This window comes from Channa argus, chromosome 15, assembly GCF_033026475.1.
Source record: "Channa argus isolate prfri chromosome 15, Channa argus male v1.0, whole genome shotgun sequence".
Taxonomy (NCBI): domain Eukaryota; kingdom Metazoa; phylum Chordata; class Actinopteri; order Anabantiformes; family Channidae; genus Channa; species Channa argus.
In genome coordinates, this window is record NC_090211.1 from 23,142,590 (window position 1) to 23,162,503 (window position 19,914).

General features: G+C 39.0%; 2 protein-coding genes and 1 long non-coding RNA gene across 3 annotated transcripts; 2 read left to right on the top strand and 1 right to left on the bottom strand.

Moving 5' to 3' along the window:
- Nucleotides 1-909: 909 nt before the first annotated feature.
- Nucleotides 910-6,345, bottom strand: LOC137099791 (uncharacterized). The gene is made up of 4 exons (XM_067477059.1): nucleotides 6,331-6,345; nucleotides 5,312-5,388; nucleotides 4,527-4,619; nucleotides 910-3,048 (listed from the first exon to the last, which is right to left on the bottom strand). Exon 4 carries the CDS (start codon nucleotides 3,041-3,043, stop codon nucleotides 1,517-1,519), a length of 1,527 nt encoding a protein of 508 aa, XP_067333160.1. The 5' UTR covers nucleotides 3,044-3,048; nucleotides 4,527-4,619; nucleotides 5,312-5,388; nucleotides 6,331-6,345; the 3' UTR covers nucleotides 910-1,516.
- A 1,514-nt stretch (nucleotides 6,346-7,859) lies between these two features.
- Nucleotides 7,860-12,210, top strand: LOC137099795 (uncharacterized). The gene is made up of 3 exons (XM_067477064.1): nucleotides 7,860-8,227; nucleotides 8,930-9,075; nucleotides 9,287-12,210. The coding sequence occupies exons 2-3, from the start codon at nucleotides 8,969-8,971 to the stop codon at nucleotides 9,975-9,977; spliced, it is 798 nt and encodes a 265-aa protein (XP_067333165.1). The 5' UTR covers nucleotides 7,860-8,227; nucleotides 8,930-8,968; the 3' UTR covers nucleotides 9,978-12,210.
- Nucleotides 12,211-12,749: 539 nt separating this feature from the next.
- On the top strand, nucleotides 12,750-14,986 carry LOC137099803 (uncharacterized). The gene is made up of 3 exons (XR_010910812.1): nucleotides 12,750-12,877; nucleotides 13,311-13,416; nucleotides 13,629-14,986. It is a non-coding gene; the product is annotated as an uncharacterized lncRNA (long non-coding RNA).
- The last annotated feature ends 4,928 nt before the right edge of the window (nucleotides 14,987-19,914 follow it).

Consider the following 19,914-nt stretch of genomic DNA (forward strand, 5'->3'; position numbering starts at 1 on the left):
ATAATTCATTTTCTTTATAAAGCACTTTACATTTGTTAACAAATCTCAAAGTGCTACACAGGCGGATTAAAACCAAGAATAAACATCGCTGCCAAAGGGTCTGTTAAAGGTGAAGTTCAGGTGAAAAGGTCAGCATTTATGATGGATGGTGCAAATATCATGCCTCCAAGGAGCAATTTTACAGGGGTTCAGTATTCCTACTCATTTCATATACGAAACAGATTTTATATACACGGCATTATAAGTATTAGTATAGTAACAAGTTCTCTACCACACTGATGCCTGCACATCCTGGACTGTTTGAGAAGAGGAAACCAAGAAAAGGTAGTTTTTACAATAAAAATACAAACAGATTTAATGCCATGAAATTTAAAAATGTATTTGAACCAAAAATGTCAGGACAAAGGTTGGAGCAGGAAAAGTTTCACATTGGTCTGTTCCCTCCATCAGGTTTGATCACATGGTCAAACAAGAGGTCATGATGACATCACAACAGGTGAGACAAAGTCAAAACTACTACATCATCATTTATAGTTGTCTAACAGTATCAATCTGCAATTTTATTAATGACTAAAATAAATGTGTAATGAGATCAATATATTTTTATTTATTTGATCTGTTAATAATGTCTGTGGACAGAGAACCTGTTCAGGTAGCTCTTTTTATTACAGCAACAATTTGATGTATTAACTGACAGATCACATGACTCTGAACCAATTTCTTTATGTTAGAAAAACATATGGAAAATAACTAGGCTACATCCAGCTTAACAAACATAATTTTATATTCACAGAGGACTGGGAATGAAACTCATTAATTTTACAGATGCCAGTCAACTTTACTGGCAAAGAATGTAAAATCTTTATTTCACTGAATCAATATTTGACAAAATGACTTCAAACTTTCAGCTGGTGAAAGTTTTCTTTATTGAATGCTGCAAGAAACTAAAGTACTCAGGTCCCACATGAAGCACACTGTACTGTGTTTCAACATTTTTCTTATTCTGTTATTATACATCCTTGGTTGAATGTAAAAACTATAAATAGGAAAACAGAAATAGCAACATAATGTTTGGACAGTAATCACACATTAATGTTCCTCCATCAATAAAAGAAGTGTTAATGGTGTTTTTTGTTTGTTTTGTTTATTAACATGAAGTTAGAGTTTTGGTCTTTTTATGGTCACAATAAATGTCACTTCTGTTTTGTAATATTTTTCAAAGACAAATAGATAAGTTCACTTGTCTGTGCTGTGTAATAATGAGCTAAAAATGGAATCAGAATTTTCATAGTTGAGAGTAATTGAAACTGAAAGCTACAGCTTTGACGTTTTAATGAACTTTAGCGGTTTTGACAGTTTTGACAGTTTCTCCATGCTACAAGTCTTTGTGCTAAGCTAGGCTAGTCCTGGACACCGTCTTTATACTGGACACACTCGGGTAAATGTGTTATACGTCTTAGAAAAGAAGGAGTCACACTGAACGATAAATGCACTGTTGTGCTTTCACTCTTTCAAATTAAGGCATTTTTTCCATCATCCTCTTCTTGTAATCCTCTACACTCTCCTCACAGTTCTCCCCATAGAAGCCGTCCACACACTCACACACTGGTATTAAGGTGTTTGTTATAAGCTTACATTCACCTTTTTCTCCGCAGTTCATATTATTACAGGGAGACAATCCCATCATCTCTTCATCACTTTTAATCAGAACTCTAAACTGTCCAAGATTAAATATTTTATATTTCATACACTTTCCTGTATAAACGTAAGGAATGTCTGAATGAGATTCAGGCTCTACAGAATCTTCTTGTCCTGATGCTTCCTTTGCATCCAGTGCCTTAAAGCTGTCATGGCTTTTACTAATGAAGGCGTGGATGACTGTGTAAGTGTTATTCACTTTAATTCCATCCACTAATTCTGAACACTGGCTGAGTTTCTCTTCTAGTTTTTCACACTCCACCGTTTTTTCAAGGCACTTCTCAAGGGCTTTTCTCACCTTATCTGCTTTGGTGTGACTCCCTTTCACCTGTCCGGCTACAGCCACAGTAACATCCCCTTTCGGCACCTCAATAAATCCTGATAACATGTGTTTGTTCTGTGGCTTAGTGAATTTATTTTGATGACTGGAGTATTTGGTTAGAAAAGCAACAGTTATCCAGTTGTACCTGTCATAGGTCTCATCCAAAAACACCCTGATGTCTTTTGCTAGTTGGTCACGACTTTTTTTTTCATCAATGCGGTCTAAAACGTCATTTTTAACATGAGTAATAAAGTCAGAAATACAGTGTTTGTGGATTTCAAACATTACTTTGGCAGATTCAAAAGCACTTTTAACTAGTTCATCTGTTTTTTCAGTCTCATAAATGCTGTTGTAGAAAAGATCCACTGTGTTTCCTCTGTAAAAAAGATCACTGATGAACAAAGTTAATTGTTTGATGTCTTTTTCATGACATCTAAATGTGTCCGTTACAAGCTTTCCAAACTTTGTCAAAAAAGACGGCTGTTGAGCCGTCAGGGCCAGATACAGCTTCTTACTGGAAAGTGCAATGGGTTTATATTTACTTTTGAATAAATGTATGTGATTGGTCTTCTGTTCACTGGTTTTGCCGTCATCACCTAAAACTTTCACAAGTGCTTCGAATTCATTTGAAGCTACCTTGATATCTGCCTCATACTCAGAATAGTGACTTGCCCAAGTGTCCCATTTCTGCTCTGTGCGATAATTTTTGATCACAAGATTTAGATTTTCAAGTTCTTTGAGAACAGCTTCTGTGGGATCTGGTTTGCTTTTGTCCAGGCCAAATTTTATTATTGCTATCAAACCATTTATAATTGGCCCTGCAACTGGTATCATCCCAATAAAAGGTTTTGCTACTGATGCAATCTTAACAGCATAGTCTGCAGCTTTAAATGCAGTCTTTGCTGCTTTTCCTCTTTTCTGCAGATGGTGATTCTCCTGCTGACTGGATGGTTCAGATGCACTCAGGCTGCAGAGGAGGAGGGAGGATGACAGGAGGAGGAACAGCCGCCCACGACACGCCATGTCTGCTAACACATAACACAGACAGTAACACACCAGTAAATTCATTACGGAAACCCTGCTTTCTACAAACTACATATTAAGTCGCATATTAGTGATTTGCAAAAAAATACCTTTAAAAATCAGTAAAAATGCCATTTGGACTGTAGTTTTGATCACAAGAAAATGCAAAAAAATCATTAGTTTTTTAACAACAGACTTCTTGATTTCTTTATTTTTTCTTGTGTTCAGAGCTTGTTGGCAAACATGGACTTCTGTTTCACTACTGAATAGACCTTTATTCTGCATGAGAAAAAAATCATGAAAAGAGGAAATAATCATGTCTTACTAGGACATTCCTACTGTGACAACAGTGCTACAAAAAATAAAAAACACAACTAAATATTATTGGAATTTTGTAACATATTGTATTCAAAATAGTCATCATTTTGTGCAGTGACTTCCTCCAAGTTGCTAAACAATTAAAACAATTTTTAAATGTTGTGCTGCTGATGCCCGCAGTCAATATCTCAACAAATGACAAGTCAGACAAATCTCTAGCACAGCTAAGCAGAGCAGAGTTGAGGCTGAAGGCAGAAGGTTTTACTGCAGCAACCCGGTTTGCATTTTTGCACGACAGGCTATTTGCCTGTTATCACACCTTTAGCTTGATATCATTATCCATTATTACTAATCCATAATTATGTTTCCGTAGGCGTTTATTTTTCTAATATCCAGCAGTCTGATTATGAAGCGATGTCTAACAGTGGCAGTAAATGTGAAGGAAGCAGCAGTAGATTCATTGACAGAGAGTCTGCTGGGGGGTGGGGGACAGGGTGGATGGTGACAGGTGAGTAAGAAAACAGGGGACTTGTTTCCCATATCCAGTTGACTGCAGATGTTCAGCACTTTAACCCAGATAACCATCTTTCCCTTAACAGAACTGGTGTTTCTGTGCTTAACCCTAAGAACAGTGAGATAATTGGGAAAAAATGAAAAGGTCAAGTTTCCCAAGGAGATGCCGACTCTACAAAGTGCATTGAAATGTGAATCTACATACATGCTTTTATTTTCAGACAAAGACATCGAGGCTGAATCCACAGAGTCTCCAAGGTTCTGAACAACCTGCTGTGAGCAGGTGAAGTGAGGAGAGAACCAAGGTGCTTCAAAGATTCAATGCAAAACCTGAGGTGATTTTGGTTTTCTGACTTTACTTTGGATGCAGTCTGTAGATAAATCAAAACGTTTCCTTACTTTTAGTGCAGGGCAGAACTGTCATGTTTTACAATTACTAAAATTAAAAACATGCTCGACTCAAGCTGCTGTCAGTTTATCAAAGAAGAAAAATAATGTTATTTGCAACTGATGAATAAAACAATGAGATATACTTTTACTTGTGGATAAGTATAGTAATATAACTGTAACAGGCATGGTTTTTAAAACACAGTGGAATAATAGTGAATTTAGGTGAAACAAAGAATGAAGAAATCAAAGAGAGATTTCAGACCTGGAGGTGACTGAGTCAAGATGTGTCTCTGGTTGTCAGCAAGGGGGTTGAAGTCCTGTTGGTCAGTTGATGATGTCTGGAGGTTGACAGCGTCTGTGAGGAAGCTCCACAGGACAGGCGATTTTTATAGGAAGAAGACAGATCACACCTTGTTGATAGTCAAACTCAGGTTTTGAGCAGTCAGGAGCATTAGCGAGGAAGATTTTTCCCTTGTATGGTGAGACTGTTCTGTGGGCTCATTTGCCTTAAATGCACACACTAAAAGAATCCATGTCAGAAAGCCAACGTGGAGTTGGACACATTTATCACCTATGTTAGTAACGGAAACATTTTTACGGAGGAAAAATAACTTGTCACTACAAAAAGTGGCCCATGAAATAGGATTTTTAGAATTAAATCGATTCTCTTTTAGTTTAGTTTATTTTGGATCTTGCTGCTGTTGTTCATTGTTGGGATGTTGTCGGCGTCTCATCAGTTTTCCCATTTTGAGTTTCTAAGCTTCACACTCCAACACTCCAGGTTATGCTGAGCTGCCCACATCAGTTTAAATGTAGTTGATGTGTAGGAAACTGCAGAGTGTGTAAGGAATTGTACTGTTACTGTGCTGGTTCTTGTATTTCTTTCCAAATGTTCATCAAACAAACAAGAGCCAGAAAATCACTTTGCCAACACTTTTCTAGTCAGCTAAGAAATTTTAAATGTAAAATGGTAGCTACTGTAAAAGCTTCAATTTGCTCCTGTTACTGCACAATGAAGCTCTCTGATTTCTGATTAAATTTACTTACTTCTTATTGTTTTTCTGCAGAAAGGCCTATTGTTAAACCGGTGGAGAAACTTCCAGGAACAAAAACCAGGAACTCTGCTGGGGACGGATAAATGTGAAGAACTGGTCTTTGAAACCGGACAAAGTTAGAGCGCAACATCAGTCCGACCAACAGCTCTCCATATCTGACTTTTCACTTTGAACAAACACGAGGGAAAATGTAAATGTGATACAAATGAGGAACACAATAGCAGAACATGAAGCTCATTTTACGTTTCATCATATAATAAAAACTCTTATCAGGGAAAGGAACAGACAGTTGAAGCAGTTTGAATATGAGGCACAAAATATTGACTTATCCTAATAATGAGATCCAGTAAAAGGTGTTAAACCACAGTTGTTGGATTCAGTAAAGTGGTGACCATCAGCCAGCGGTGAAAGAAGAACTCCTTTCTTTTTCTTTACTTAATTAAAAGCTCAAACTTCTTAGCATCAAATTTCATTTTGGTTGTGTCAAATTTCTATTTTAGGACATTTAGGTTTGCATTTTAATTTCATTTAAACTGCCTACATTTCATTTTATACTTGTGTTATTTTAATAGCTTGTTTTTTTGTTCCATTGTTTTTTATCCGGTTTTATTTGGAATGAATCACTGGTTGCTTATAGCCTGGATCTTTTGGAAACATGAAGACAACATGTAGTTGTCCTGATGTAATTTAGTCCACTTTGCATTACAATATAAAATATGTAAAGACCAAGAATCCATAAAGTAGTAGAACTAATTTAGGTTAAGAGTATCCCGCAGTAAGATTACTAAAACATGGAGAATAGGGAGTAACTAAACGTTATACTTATGACAGGGGCAGTTTGGGGGTTTGTGACCAATGTCCTCTGGTCCATGTGTCACCATCTTACTGCAGCAGGCACTACACAATCCACAGCCCCCCAGGACACCTCAGCGTAAGCACAGGCACCTAGTGCAAACAATTAGCAGCTGACCATAACTCTACCACACACAGCCCCTCAGCACAGTTACTCACACATCTGTGGGCCTGACTCTGTGATGTGGTACTCTGTGGACCAGGTACCTCCATCATTACTCCGCAGGGTGAGGCTCTTCCATCTATCCATACCGTCAACATCTCATTCCTCGTGTCCTGTCATCCATGTTTTAAAGCTTGTCTGAAACCTTCTGAGCTGCATGGTGGTGGAGTGGTTAGTGCTGCCACCTCAAAGCTAGAAGGTTGCGGGTTCTCTTTTGTGGATCAGCTCTGGACTTTTTGACTTCCTGATTCTTCCTGCTGAAGAGTTGTTTCTATCTTTTGGCAAAACCGCTCTGTTCCTGCTCATGAAGTTTTCTTCAGATGGTGGATTGTGATAACTTCAGTTCTGCTCTGTGGAAGTTGTTGCTGATGTCACGGGCTGTCTGTTTTGAGGGTTTTGCCTCAGAGCTCTCACAACAGTTTTGTCATCAGCTGTTGTTGATGTCCTTTGCTGACCTCTTCTGTGGATGATGCTCAGTACACCACTTGTTTTTTTTCTGTGTCAGGATGTTCACAATTGCAGTATCGTCTATAATCCGTGTTTGTTCAATGCCTCTGATTGTGTCAGTGGAATGGTGTTCAGTTCAGATTTTCTTATGGAACTTTAGCTGCACAACTAAACTGTTCCAGTCCAGGTCAGGGCTGGATTTAGCCTGTCTGGATTGAGGGTGCAGGAAAAAATGTCAGGGGTTTATAAGGTCACATTCATACACTTTTTTTTTCTTTGGTTGCATTTGTTTGTACATTTGTTGTTTTAACTCTTTGTGTTTCATAGGTCAGAATAAACACTGTTTATTATCCTGGATCTGTTTGTTTTATTGTAGAAATGTAGATTAACTGCACTAACAAATTAATTTAAAGTATTTAATATAACAAGCTAATTTTGTACTGGGACACTCACAGCCTTTGACATATTAAAGCAGTACAGAGCTACAAAAAGAAGCTGTTGACCAGTAAAATTCACAGATCTAGAAAAGATTTAGACTGAGGAAAAAATACAATTTACAGCGATGCCTTCATCAGGTCCAGATTTTAGTTTCAGCAGTGACTGAGTTTAGAATGTCAGAGCCAGTGGTGATCTTAGAGTCTGTTTGGGCCATCGGCAAACGTTTATGCAACATAAAACTGCAATGCTTAAGATATGGAAATACAGTAAAATATACACCACATTGCACTTAGCACAAAAAGTCGGGGTCCTTGTCGGGTGGTCTGTGACTGGTAGTGTCATTGCAAACTGTGCACCCAGTAAGTGCTGTACATAGTTTACCTTTTGTCAGCCCTTGGGGCCCCTACTGGCCTGGGACCCCAGGCAGCTGCCTGCTTTGCCTGCTAACACGGAGCACTTCTGACTCAGAGCTAAAACTAAGTGATAAAGAGCTTCAGATGTTTATCAGTCCACACTCCACTTTCCGATATGCTGAAAACTATTAAACTGTCACATTTCCTGAGATTTTCAGCCTCCACCTGCCTGAGCATTAAAAAGGCCTAAGTTGTCGGTAAAGTATCCAAGGATCAAGTAGCCTGTAGATCACACTGTGGGTTAAAAGACATAGATTTGTGTCTTTAATACAGTCAATGTGACACACACCATTACTGTGGCTGAAAGTGAACTTAAAAATTTCTCTGAGAATCTTCTGAAATTACGGTTTGTATCAAGATCAGATGTGTTTGAATATTTCACGGTATGTAGGACTCCCGGGGGGTTCCCACTGTTAACGCTACTGTAGTAGTTTCTCTTTCACATGTAGGGACTTTTATTTTTGCATCATGTGACCCTGAAGGAGCCAATAGGAAACAACAACCATCACCTTCCTCTTTTCTCTCTGCATTAAAAGCTCAAGCTGAGTTTCAGATCTTAATATTTTCCCATGAAACGTGTGATGCTCCACAGTAGGTAAGACACATGACTAATTATATGATCAGTTTAATCGTAGTTAATGATAACTTCTCTTTTTCTTTCTGATTTGCGTTGTTTCTGTAAAATATTCAGTTTTAGTTACTCTGATAGGACTTTGCTTTGATGTTTTCTCCTTGACTTAGATTCTTGCTACCTTGTAGCTCACTTGTAAGTCGCTTTGGATAAAAGCGACTGCTAAATGAAATGTAAATGTAAAGGTAGTTTCTCACAAACAGCAGGTGGTCAAATCTTTGAATCTGTTGGTTGTCATGGAGACAGTTCAGGTGTCACCGTGTTTCTGATGGATGTTGGTGATGTGATAACAGGTGACAGAAGGATCAGCCTGTGATCATGTCAAACATCATCAGTCAGATCCCAGCTCACTAAACTAACCACTTCCTGTGGTCACATGACTGATGTTTACCTCAGAGTGAGAAGGAAACTGAGGTCTGCAGCACCTCCCAGAGGACAGAGGCTGGAACTGTGTGTGTTCAGGGTGTGAGGCTCTGCAGCAGGTTTCTCTGGGTTTGTGTTCAGCACAGTTGCTGCTTTCTGACACAAAGCTGTTGATGTGTGGTGCAGCAGTAAAACCTGGTCTGCGTGAAGACTTGAACCAGGAAGTAAATAAGCTTCACTGGATGTTATAACTACTTTGTGTCAAAAACACACGAGTGAAGTGTGGATGTCATCGTTTTCCAGGTCGGAGCAGCTGAACGTGTGTTTCTTCTTCCTGATCTGATGATCAACATGATGGGGAATCTGAAGACCTGTGTGAGTCCGAGAGAGAAAACTAACTGCAGGAAACGTGCTTTCAAAGAGATGGAGAGAGACATGGAGGCAATTCAGTGAGTTTCTCTGGAAACATCCAACTGACAAGTATTCGTGAATATTTGTTCTGAATCCACTTTACAAACCACATGTTGTTGGAAATCAAAAAAACTCATGATTCTGATAGTATTTCACCAATTATCTTTTTTTTACATTTTCTGTCTGTATGGAAAGACACTTGTTGATTCACCTTTACTGTTTAAACCCAAACCTGTTCTTCTTCTACAGTCTGATGTTCCCATCACCCAGAGTGAAACGCTGTGTTCTGATGATGAAGAGGACAACCTTCATCAGGTTTGCAGCAGAGAACTGTCAGGATGAAGCTGCTCGACAGTGGCTGAGAGGAAACTCAGAGTCCTTCTTTCAACTCGCAGACATGTTTCTGTTCCTTAAGAAACTCATGGATGAGGAAGAAAAGAAGAATCACAGCAACAACATCCACATCATCTTCGTGGCTCGTGGATCCATCAGCGACTCCATGATCCCAGCTAGCTGTCTGTTGCCTTTGTCTAACATCACAGATGTGGTCCTGGATTCTCCCTGGATCTGCTGCAGCTCACTGAAGGAAACTGGACATCAGATGATTCCCAATATCCTGCTCAGTCCTCTCCAACCACCCAAGGACGTTTCCTGTTCTCTCACAAAAACACATGGTTCACCAGGAAGAAATCGCATCATCATCCCATTTGTCCTCCCAGGAGATGCACGTCAAAATGTCCCATTCTGTGTGGTCACCTTGGCCCTGTCTCTGGTGCTGCTCAACTCCAGGTTTAAAGCCACCGTCCATCTCACTGCAGAAACTAAACTTGAAGGGAACTATGTGCAGCAGCTGACGGACGATACAGACAAGTTCAGTGGAAACTGGAGGAAACTTCTTAAGCATTTGATGGTTAAACATTCAGCACATGTGTGTCTGTGATTTACAGCAAATCCATCAGATTATCTGGATTATTTACAGAGTAATAGAAGAAATAACAGAGGAACTTTACTTCAGTTATTTTTTAAGAAATAACACATTTTACAAGAGGTGACAAAAACCTTTAAAAGGGAAGGATCTTCACAAAGAGAAACAAAAAGGAAACCGATGTTACATGTATCTTTTATTTATCATGAAAATTATGTCAAATTAACTGAGGAGTATCTTTTGTGTTGATGGTTTGATTTTTCATGTTTTTCTTTTGTTTGTTCATGAACAGGAGGTTTCAGATCACATTTCATCAGTTGAATATGACTCAGCTGGACTGTGATCAGCAGATTTACTTCGTCTTATCCTAAATGTTACTGAGATATATTGAAGCTGTTGTCCTCACAGTTCAGTTACTGTCTTTATATTTATATTAATGTTCACACTTGTTGAAAAGTAGAAGTAAAAACCATCACATTCAACCAAAGAAAAAACAGCAAAGCTGAGGTTTGTGTAATTCACATTCAAATCAGTTCAATATTTACTTTTGTTTAACGCGAAAAACGAGAACAGAAGAAAATGTTCTTGTCCTAATAATCACACCTGTGGTGCTGAGAAGAGCCGACATTTGTGTTTATTGTAATGGTCCACTGCACCTCAGCTGTCCAGCAGCTGATTCTTGTTAGAAAATTAAAGAGACTCAAACAGGGACCTCACCTGAGAACTAGTCATTCAGCATGTTTACAGTGATGTTCATCAGTGTGTGACGTCCTTGCACAATAAAGTTAAAGTATAATATCTCACAATTAGTTTTCCCTGCTGCTTCATCATACACAACATTTAACAGATAATATAATGATAAAGTGTGTGATTTTTAAAAAGGTTGACAGGTTAAAATTACCTTAGTGTTGTGATGGAAAATCAAGTCTGATTAAATGATTAGATTTTACTCTTAGCATTTTACATAGTTGTAGTGACAACTTGAACTCAGTGTACTTTTGAAGGATGCTTAAAATGTTGTTCAAACTTTGTCTCATATACATGTTTTGTCTTGAAGTGCTCAGTTATTGTCTAACAGTAGACCATCCCACACTGTAGTGACCCAGAGTCACTTCATGCTTACAGGTGCTTATCAAAGTGCTGAAAAGGGAAAAGGTTTCCAGAAAAGGAGAAAAGGGCTGGGAGCAGTAGGCTGAGGGTGGAGAATGTTTTGCCCAGGTTCTAAAACTAATCTGTGAATGTATGAAGTTTAGAACTGCATAGGATGGAGGCTTGAAACTCTGTCGATGTTCTTCTCTCTTGCAAGATAATAAAACCCTAAAAAGTATCCTGGATGTTGAAGCTTCTTTACTGTTTACACTTGAGGTGTCTAAGACCAAATATCGTCACTTTTGCCATGAAACTGTACAACCAAGGTGATAACACCATTGTGGTTCTGAAGGAGAGTAATGAGCAGTATTTCCTGAATGCAATAAGTAACAGAAGAGATGTTAAAAGGAAGGGGTGAAGTGGGTGATGGATATACAAAGTGGAGGACTGTCAAGCACAGTCTGGTCAGTGATGTTAATGGATGAGTTAAGGAGCATTTTAACAAGCTTTGAGTAAAAATGACTTGTGTTACATTTCCCCATGATGTTTAACCTGCTGCTCCAGCTGCAAAATGCTGTAATGACGCTGTAGTCACACAAACTGGACGTTGTACTGCAGGATCACATATTTCAGCAGAAAATGATACAGGATAATTTACCGCAAGATCAGATATTTAGGCAGAGAAAATATGTTGTCCAGCAACATTTATTTGATTTTTTCTTCATCAACATAAGTTTCATGTCAGCATGTTCATGTAACCTGGTTGTAATGATGTTGCTCTCAAAAGCATCATCACTTTTGCAGTTTACTTGAGGAGGAAAGAACATTTTAGGACTGATCAGAAACACTTGACCAGGTGTTTTTGGTTACAGTTACAGTCTGCATGACAGTAACTCAAATGTTTTACAGGAAACCACAGGTATTCTAAAACTCTTCTAAGAAGAGCTGTGGGAATTTCTGTGACGACTATAAAACAAAAATAATCAGGTGTATTTGTAAAAAACAAACCAGTTCTACAAGATGTTTTAATATCAGTGATATATCGTCATAGTGTCTGTCAATGAAAGTTTAATGTCTCTAAGTGCTGAAGAGATGATGATGACATTTTTTTCCTATGATTCATTCATTCATTCTTCAATTTATATTTTTGTTTCTTTTTTAAAGGAAAGTGAACAACTGAATGTAAAATAATAAAATGCACTGCAAAACATAAAACATTATCATTTTTACAATAACTTGATCTTTTATTTCTCTGTTAAAGTGACAGTGTGCAACCTTTTCCACATACTATTTAATAGAAATATGTTCAAACTTTTAATGTTAGGAGGTGCAATGGATACATCAGAAATATTCTCTGTTAAATGTGTTTGAGTGAGTCAGTAAAGCTCAACCTTACTTACCAATGATTTCTTCTGGATTAGTAACTTTATCAGCTCCTTATTTACTGTAATCTGATTACTATGACCACCTGAAGAACTGTGCAGAGGACTGGTTCTCAGTGTCATGTTAGTATTACCTTAAGTTGGACAGAGTAATTTTAATTTATTAGAATGTGGACTTACAGCCCCACAGAACTGCTAATGTGGCTGATTTATTATTTTAGTGTCTGACATCAGACTGCAATTTGGAGATTTGGGGGAAATCCTGTGGCCTTTTTTGAAACACAGTACTTTCTCTTTCTCTTTTACTACACCTGCGCGTGAATAAACCACTAGCAACAGGACTGTGATGTTGCTCGTCCTGTTTCCTGAACTTTAAAAGCTCCAGTTGAACAGATCAGATTTTCATATTTTCTCCACAAACTCACCAGTGAGGATCTGAAGTAGGTAAGATGAGACAATCAACTCACACTGAAAACTCTATTTTCATCAGCCCCAAGAACAAATTTTTGATATAAAGTCATCAGTTTCTGTTTGGAGGAAACAGCACCTGTTTGTAAAGCTTCTTTGATTCTAACTCACTTGTTGGGTCCCACACCTACATATTTGCTGAAGTCAAATGTGTTGTAAGTCATGTGTTGTTAGTGTCCGATGACCCAAAGTGTGAAGAGAGCCAGTGTGTTGTTTATGATGGTTGCTCCACTTTGGTGTACAGTAGATGGTCTCTTCTTTAGTCATTGATCTTCTGCTGACTTGTTTCAAGCTAACAATCTTCTCTGTCCAGAGTGGGGATGTTGGTGTCTTCTGTTTTTGGGTTTATAAGCCACAGGGATGATATGTTGATGATCTTCTTAGATGTTTTTTTTTCACTATTTTTCAGGTTTTCAGGTAGAAGACGTGGACTCGTCACCACCTGTAGAAACCTGAGTCTGAAAGAGTGAAGTCATGGCTGCCTCAGAGGACACTGAAAAAATGGAAGACATTCTGTGAGTCTGTAATTATGAACAAACTATAAAAGCTTAAGAACACTTGTCACAAGGGTTATTCAGACTTTTTAAACATCCAAAACAGGGGTTCATATCAGTGGTTGTTAATAAAATAAGATCTACACACATTGGTTTTAAGATGATAGTTGGAAAATATGATTCTGATTTTGGTTAAATTGTCATTCTTCTTTTTTTTGTTCGATTTATAATAGTGTCCGTCAGTTGTCAGACTGTGTTATGGCCAGCCAGACGAGATCGGACACAAGAAAGAGATTATTACAGACTGCAATAGAAAACTGTCAGGATGAGATGGTTCTGCAGTGGCTGAGAGAAAACTCAGAGTCTGAAATCTTCTCCAAATTAGTGGACATGTTTGATTTCCTGAAAGCAAAGATTGATGAGGAAGAAAAGAAGAATCACAGCAACAATGTTGACATCACATTTTGGGCTCATGGATCAATCAGACTCCCCATGATCCCAGCCTGCTGTCTGCTGCCTCTGTCCTCCATCACAGATGTGGTCCTGTACTCTCCCTGGAACTGTGTCACTGTAACTGATGTCACATATGGTGTCGCTACAGGAAAAATTAAACCTCAGCACAGAAAGTTTTACTGCAGTGAAAAAGACACCTGTCCAATTCCTGATGAAAATCATCAACCCGCCAACCTGCCTGACTACTGGAACTCAATGAATAAAAGCTGGAGGACAGAAGATCCCAACCATCACCCTCAGTCCTGTGAAAGCACCAGAGGACGATGTCTGGAAAAGATATGAGTCTCTCAAAGAAAAGCATGGTCCACCAGGAAGAAACCACATCTTCGTCCCGTTCATTGTTCCAGGAAACACAAGTCAAAGTGTCCCATTCTCTGTGGTCACCTTGGCTCTGTCTCTGGTGCTCCTCAAGTCCAGGTTTAAAGCCACCATCCATCTCTCTGCCTCTCTGAGTAAAAGTTCTGCACAAACTAAACTTGATGAGTACTATCTGCAACAGCAGTACGCCTACGCCACTGACAACACAGGAATGACATTTTCAGCAGACATGTTCATTTCTGCATCAACTACAGTACAGACAGAGACACCTGATCAAAATTACTGCAGAATAGTTTGAAAAACATTTTACATCATAAAAAGATGTTTGCAGCTCTGTTAGACAGTAATAGATTATTTGTGGCTGCAGCTGGAAAGTGATGGACAGTGTCTCTAGCTTCTCTGTGAGTCAGTTGATGATCCTCAACATGTTTCCGGAATGAAAGCACAGTTTGGTCCTGGTTCAGTGACTGGCAATAAAAATTTAATGATTTAAAGTTTTTTTTTTTATGTCAATGCTAAATCACAATAACATAAGTGTTCATACATGATTATTATTAATCATCAATATATCAATGATTAGTAATTTCAGTCTCCACTTCATTGTTAGTGTATTTTCTTTATCATTACATCAGAAGTTTTTATTTCTTTAATTTTTTGCATTTTATTTTGTTTATCCTTATTGGCAGCAATAATAAGGTTTTTTTATTTACTTACATTCAAGATATTTGCTCCTAATATGCCAGCACCTCATTAAAATGTATTTCCCAATCAATGCAGACATTTATTTTGTTGACCTGTGAATTTCTGCTCAGACAGACACAGATTGAGTCCAGTTAGTTTTCTCTCAGTCATGATTTAAACATACATTTAAATATTTGTTTTCTGTCAGGAATCAGGGTTAGGGTTCACAGCATTTGCAGAATTTTTCTGTATCTGTTTATAACAGCAATCCTCATCTGATCTCAGTCAGGTCACAGTGTTTACACCTTAACGTCTCCATAGCTGTTAATTACTTGACTCTCTCCACCAATCAGAAAAAAGAAGACTTCTGTCACCAAACATCTGCTGAGACTTTCTGTTTCTCTGCCCTCTGGTGGTCAGTTGTGTCAGGAATACGAGCTGTGTGGTAAAGAGGCTCCAAAGACCAGCATCAGTTTTTTCTTCCAAAGTCTGTCAGGCATAAATAACTGTGTTCACATGCAGGTAAAATGTCTCTAGCTGAATCCTCTTTAAGCTGCTGCCTCTGGTCTTTGCATGTGTTAAACCACGAAAAGCTGCTTAGTGAGACTAACTCAGGTGGTTTATAGGAAATCTCAGGTTTTTTTATAACTGCCCAGTGGGTCAGTGGGGATTTCTGTCAGGACAAACCAAATATGATCAGATGTAATTTTAGGAACAGAACCTGTTCTACCAGTGGATTCTGTTTTATCTGTCAGTAAACGAAAATCTGACGTGAGGTGAGACTGTCTCTGATTCTGACCTTGAGTGGTTTTCTGACGGTTGTGTTATGTGTCTGGGAAAAAGCTTCAAAGACACATTGACTTTTCCTGAAGAGAACATGTCAGTGAAATTGTCAATTCAACTTTTGAAATGAACGCTAAACAAGTATGGGAAATCCTCATGTCCCCGATTAGGTATTAGGGTTAGAGATTTGCCTTGTGAGGCTCAAGGGACTGCACATTATTGGGCTGTCATGGTTGACACGCCTGTTAAGCGTAGCATGGAGGATGGGTACTGTACCTGTGGACTGTCAAACTGGGGTAGTGGTCCCTATTTTTAAAAAAGGGGGCCAGAGGGTGTGCTCTAGTTATTAGGATATCACACTGCTCAGCCTCCCTGAAAAAGTCTATGACAGGGTGCTGGAAAGAGGCTATGATCGATTGTTGAACCTCAGATCCAATAGGAACAATGTGAAATTCTGCTCTGGCTAAGGAACAGTGGACCAACTCTTTACCTTTGCAAGACTACTGGAGGGGTCATGGAAGTATGCCCATCCAGTCTGCATGTTGGGGGCCTTTGTTACCAACCATCCTGTCCTTGTATAACTGGGGTGAGAGTTGTGTCTGTATTCTCGTTAAGAAGTCAAACACGTACACGTTGGTGCACTGCAACAGTTTGCAGCTGAGTGTGAAGTGGCCTGGATGCACCGTATGGTGCAGATATTAAAAGATGGTCTGCATGGGACCACCCTGAAGATAACAGAGGCTAATTGAAAATTTGGGAAGAGGGAAAAGGAGAAAAACCCATTAGTTTCACCTGCAGTTCAAATCTCTCTAAATGAAATAATCTGAAGCTGGCTAAAACCCTTTGAAGCTGCAGTTTCTGGTCCCTACCTGTGTGTTGGACAGTGGAAGCTGCTCAGTGGCAGTAATTCAGGTGGTTTACAGGAAACCTCAGGTACTTCATACCTGCCCAGTAGATGAGTGAGAATTTTTGTCACACTTACAAAACAAATAAGGTCAAATGTTTTTTCAGAAAAAAAGAACTGCTTTACAAGAGGATTCTCTTTTATAACTATTACAAACTTCACCTCTCAGCAGATAAAACGCTTTGGTCACAAGTGTCCATTTGTTGGATTCTGACATTTGGTTCTGGGTCTGTTTTGGGATTTTGTGTCTGGTGAAAAAGCTCCAAAGATCTTCTTCTTTTCCTTTCGGCTGCTCCCTTTCAGGGGTCGCCACAGCGAATCATGTGCCTCCATCTAACTCTATCCTCTGCATCCTCTTCACTCACACCAACTAACTTCATGTCCTCCCTCACTACATCCATAAATCTCCTCTTTGGTCTTCCTCTAGACCTCCTGCCTGGCAGCTCCAACCTCAGCATCCTTCTACTGATATATTCACAGTTTCTCCTCTGAACATGTCCAAACCACCTCAATCTGGCCTCTCTGACTTTATAAAAAAAAAAAAAAAAAAAAAAAAAGCTCCACAGATGCACTGACCTTATTGTCTCACATGAGATTGTTTATAGATCAGTTTATGGAAAATCCCACTGCAATTTGGACCACAGTAGTTTCTCTTTCATTGTATTGTTTGTATTACATGGAGCATGGAGCAATCAGACTTCCCATGATACCAGCCTGTAGTCTGCTGCCTCTGTCCTCCATAAAAGACGTGGTCCTGTATTCTCCCTGGAGTTGTGCCAATACAGCCCATGTAGTGTACATTGTTGCTACTGGAAAAATTATGCCCCAGCACAGAGTTTTTTCTTGTGACAAAAGAAAGGGTTGTAAAATTTCTGATGAAAACCATCAGCCCACCAACGTTCCCAACCACTGGAACTCAATGAGGAAAGCTGCAGGATGGAAAATCCCAATCAATATTTCTCCTTTTACAACAAATGATGGTGTTTGGGAAAGATACGAGCTTCTCAAAAAAACCCATGCTTCACTAGGAAGGAATCGCATCATCATCCTGTTCAAGAAAACACAAGTCAAAGTGTCCCATTCTGTGTGGTCACCTTGGCCTTGTCACTGGTGCTGCTCAAGTCCAGGTTTAAAGCCACCGTCCATCTCACCACCTTTCTGAGTAAAACATCTGCAGAAACTAAACTTGATGAGGACTGTCTGCAGCAGCAGTACATCTGTATTGCAGACAACACTGTATGGTTGTAAAAGGGTCCATCAGATCTTTGAACAACCTTGAAATGCATGTACTCATTAAATACACAACCAACACAACAAAAGCTATTCTACCAAACCTGTAGCATCCCTGTGAGTGTCTGAGGTCAGCCCCACCACTTGTCTTCCTCCTCTACTTGAATCTGATACCTGCTCTCTCCAAATGTCCCAGGCCTTAAGCAGCAGCTTCAAAAGTCCCTGTAAGCATTGCCCAACTGTGTGTAACCGATGTCTATTGATGAATACAATTTATCATTTGTTTTGAAATGAACAGTTATTATAATTAGAACAGCTGTGAACAAAAGGTTTTTTGCCAGGCTATAGATGAGCTCTAACAAAAATGTCTTGTCTCGATTACTGCAACGCTTTGTTGATGGGGTTACCAATTCCCCAAATCAAACCATTGCAGATGATCCAAAACGCAGCAGCTCGCCTCATTTTTAATCAGCCAAAAAAGACCCATGTCACACCACTCTTTAGATCTATACACTGGCTTCCTTTAGCTGCTCGCATCAGGTTCAAAGCTCTGTCTCTTGCTTACAGGGTGGTTAACTCGACAGCTCCCGCCTCAACTCACTCATTCAAGTCTACAATCCTTCCCGCCCGCTAGACACACAACTAATTATATGATCAGTATAATCATAATCAATGATGACTTCTCTCCTTTCTAATTTGCTTTGTTAATGTAAAATATTCCGTTTGATTTTCTCACAAACAACAAGTGGTCAAATCTCTGAGTCTGTTGGTTGTCATGGACACAGTTCAGGTGTCACCGTGTGTCTGATGGATGTTGGTGATGTGATAATAGGTGACAGAAGGATCAGCCTGTGATCATGTCAAACATCATCAGTCAGATCCCAGATCAGATCTATCACTTCCTGTCACTTCCTGTGGTCACATGACTGATGTGAGTGAGAAGGAAACTGAGTTCTGCAGCACCTCCCAGAGGACAGAGGCTGGAGCTGTGTGTGTTCAAAAACTTGAGCCTGAGCAGGAAACAAACACACACTTCTTCTTTCTTGCAAATTAGAAATAAAAGACTTCCTGTAAGCACAGGCAGACACTGAAAATATTACAGTTGATTCAACCTCAAGTTGCTTCCAATCATGCATCCTAATTACAGAGTATGTCACATAATTAAACACTCTGACATCACAGTGACCCTAATGTATTACAACCCACATGGTCACATAAAAATCCAACAATCTTATGATTCTGACTAAAAAAGTGGAGGGGTATTATACGGTGAGGGGCAACCAGCGACACAGAGATGAAAGAGCTGTGACAACAAGGCCTTAAAAAATGATTGTAGTTTATGTGACTTTTAATATTTCCAAGGGGGTGTTTCAGACTCACTGTTTTCTATTGAGAAAAGTGGGATTTGGCGTCATTCAAAACATCTTTCATGCTGTTATCATATAGTGTATGATGAATAGTTAACAAGCTTAATGTGACATCTTTAATATGTTGAAGCAAAGAGGAGTTCAGAGGCTGTAACATATCCAAAATTATTGTTGTAAAATGCAAATTTTAGTTGACAATCATATAGTGGAGATTTGTAGGATTAGTAAGAAGTAAAAACAGCCGTCCATCCAAGAGCTTTGGAAGTATCAAATCCACAACCAAATTCCTCACATTTCTCAGTGGCTGATTTGGAGGATGTATTTTTCTCAGTCTTTATGTACATGGACGGCCACTATCTGTTTGTTTTTAATGATGATTACCTAGACGAGATTTGGCTTTTTAGTTCACTTTTGAGGAAGTGCAGATGTTTTCCATCAACTGAAATCTCAGACATTGCATTTACCAGCAGGATCCGCTCCGTGTGTGGTACATTGATGATTTTATGATCTGCACCTTGTCTGAAAAAGCTTGCAAGTTAGAAAAGCTGCACCTGCTCAGACATTTAGCGGAGAATGAACATCAAAGTCTGTTTACATTACAATTTGTCCTACCTGACGTAACTTATTTAGGTCATGTGATCACAGCAGAGGGCATAATTAAACAAGCTCATTGTTTTTATTATTCCATGGAAAATAACTGTCAGCTTCCATAAGAAGATTCAA

What these genes read in the sequence shown, in the direction of transcription:
- LOC137099791 (XM_067477059.1), bottom strand. Translation starts at nt 3,043, where the DNA reads ATGGCGTGTCGTGGGCGGCTGTTCCTCCTCCTGTCATCCTCCCTCCTC.
- LOC137099795 (XM_067477064.1), top strand. Translation starts at nt 8,969, where the DNA reads ATGATCAACATGATGGGGAATCTGAAGACCTGTGTGAGTCCGAGAGAG. An exon ending in AGAGACATGGAGGCAATTCA is followed by an intron (nt 9,076 to 9,286) that starts GTGAGTTTCTCT and finishes CTTCTTCTACAG; the next exon opens with TCTGATGTTCCCATCACCCA.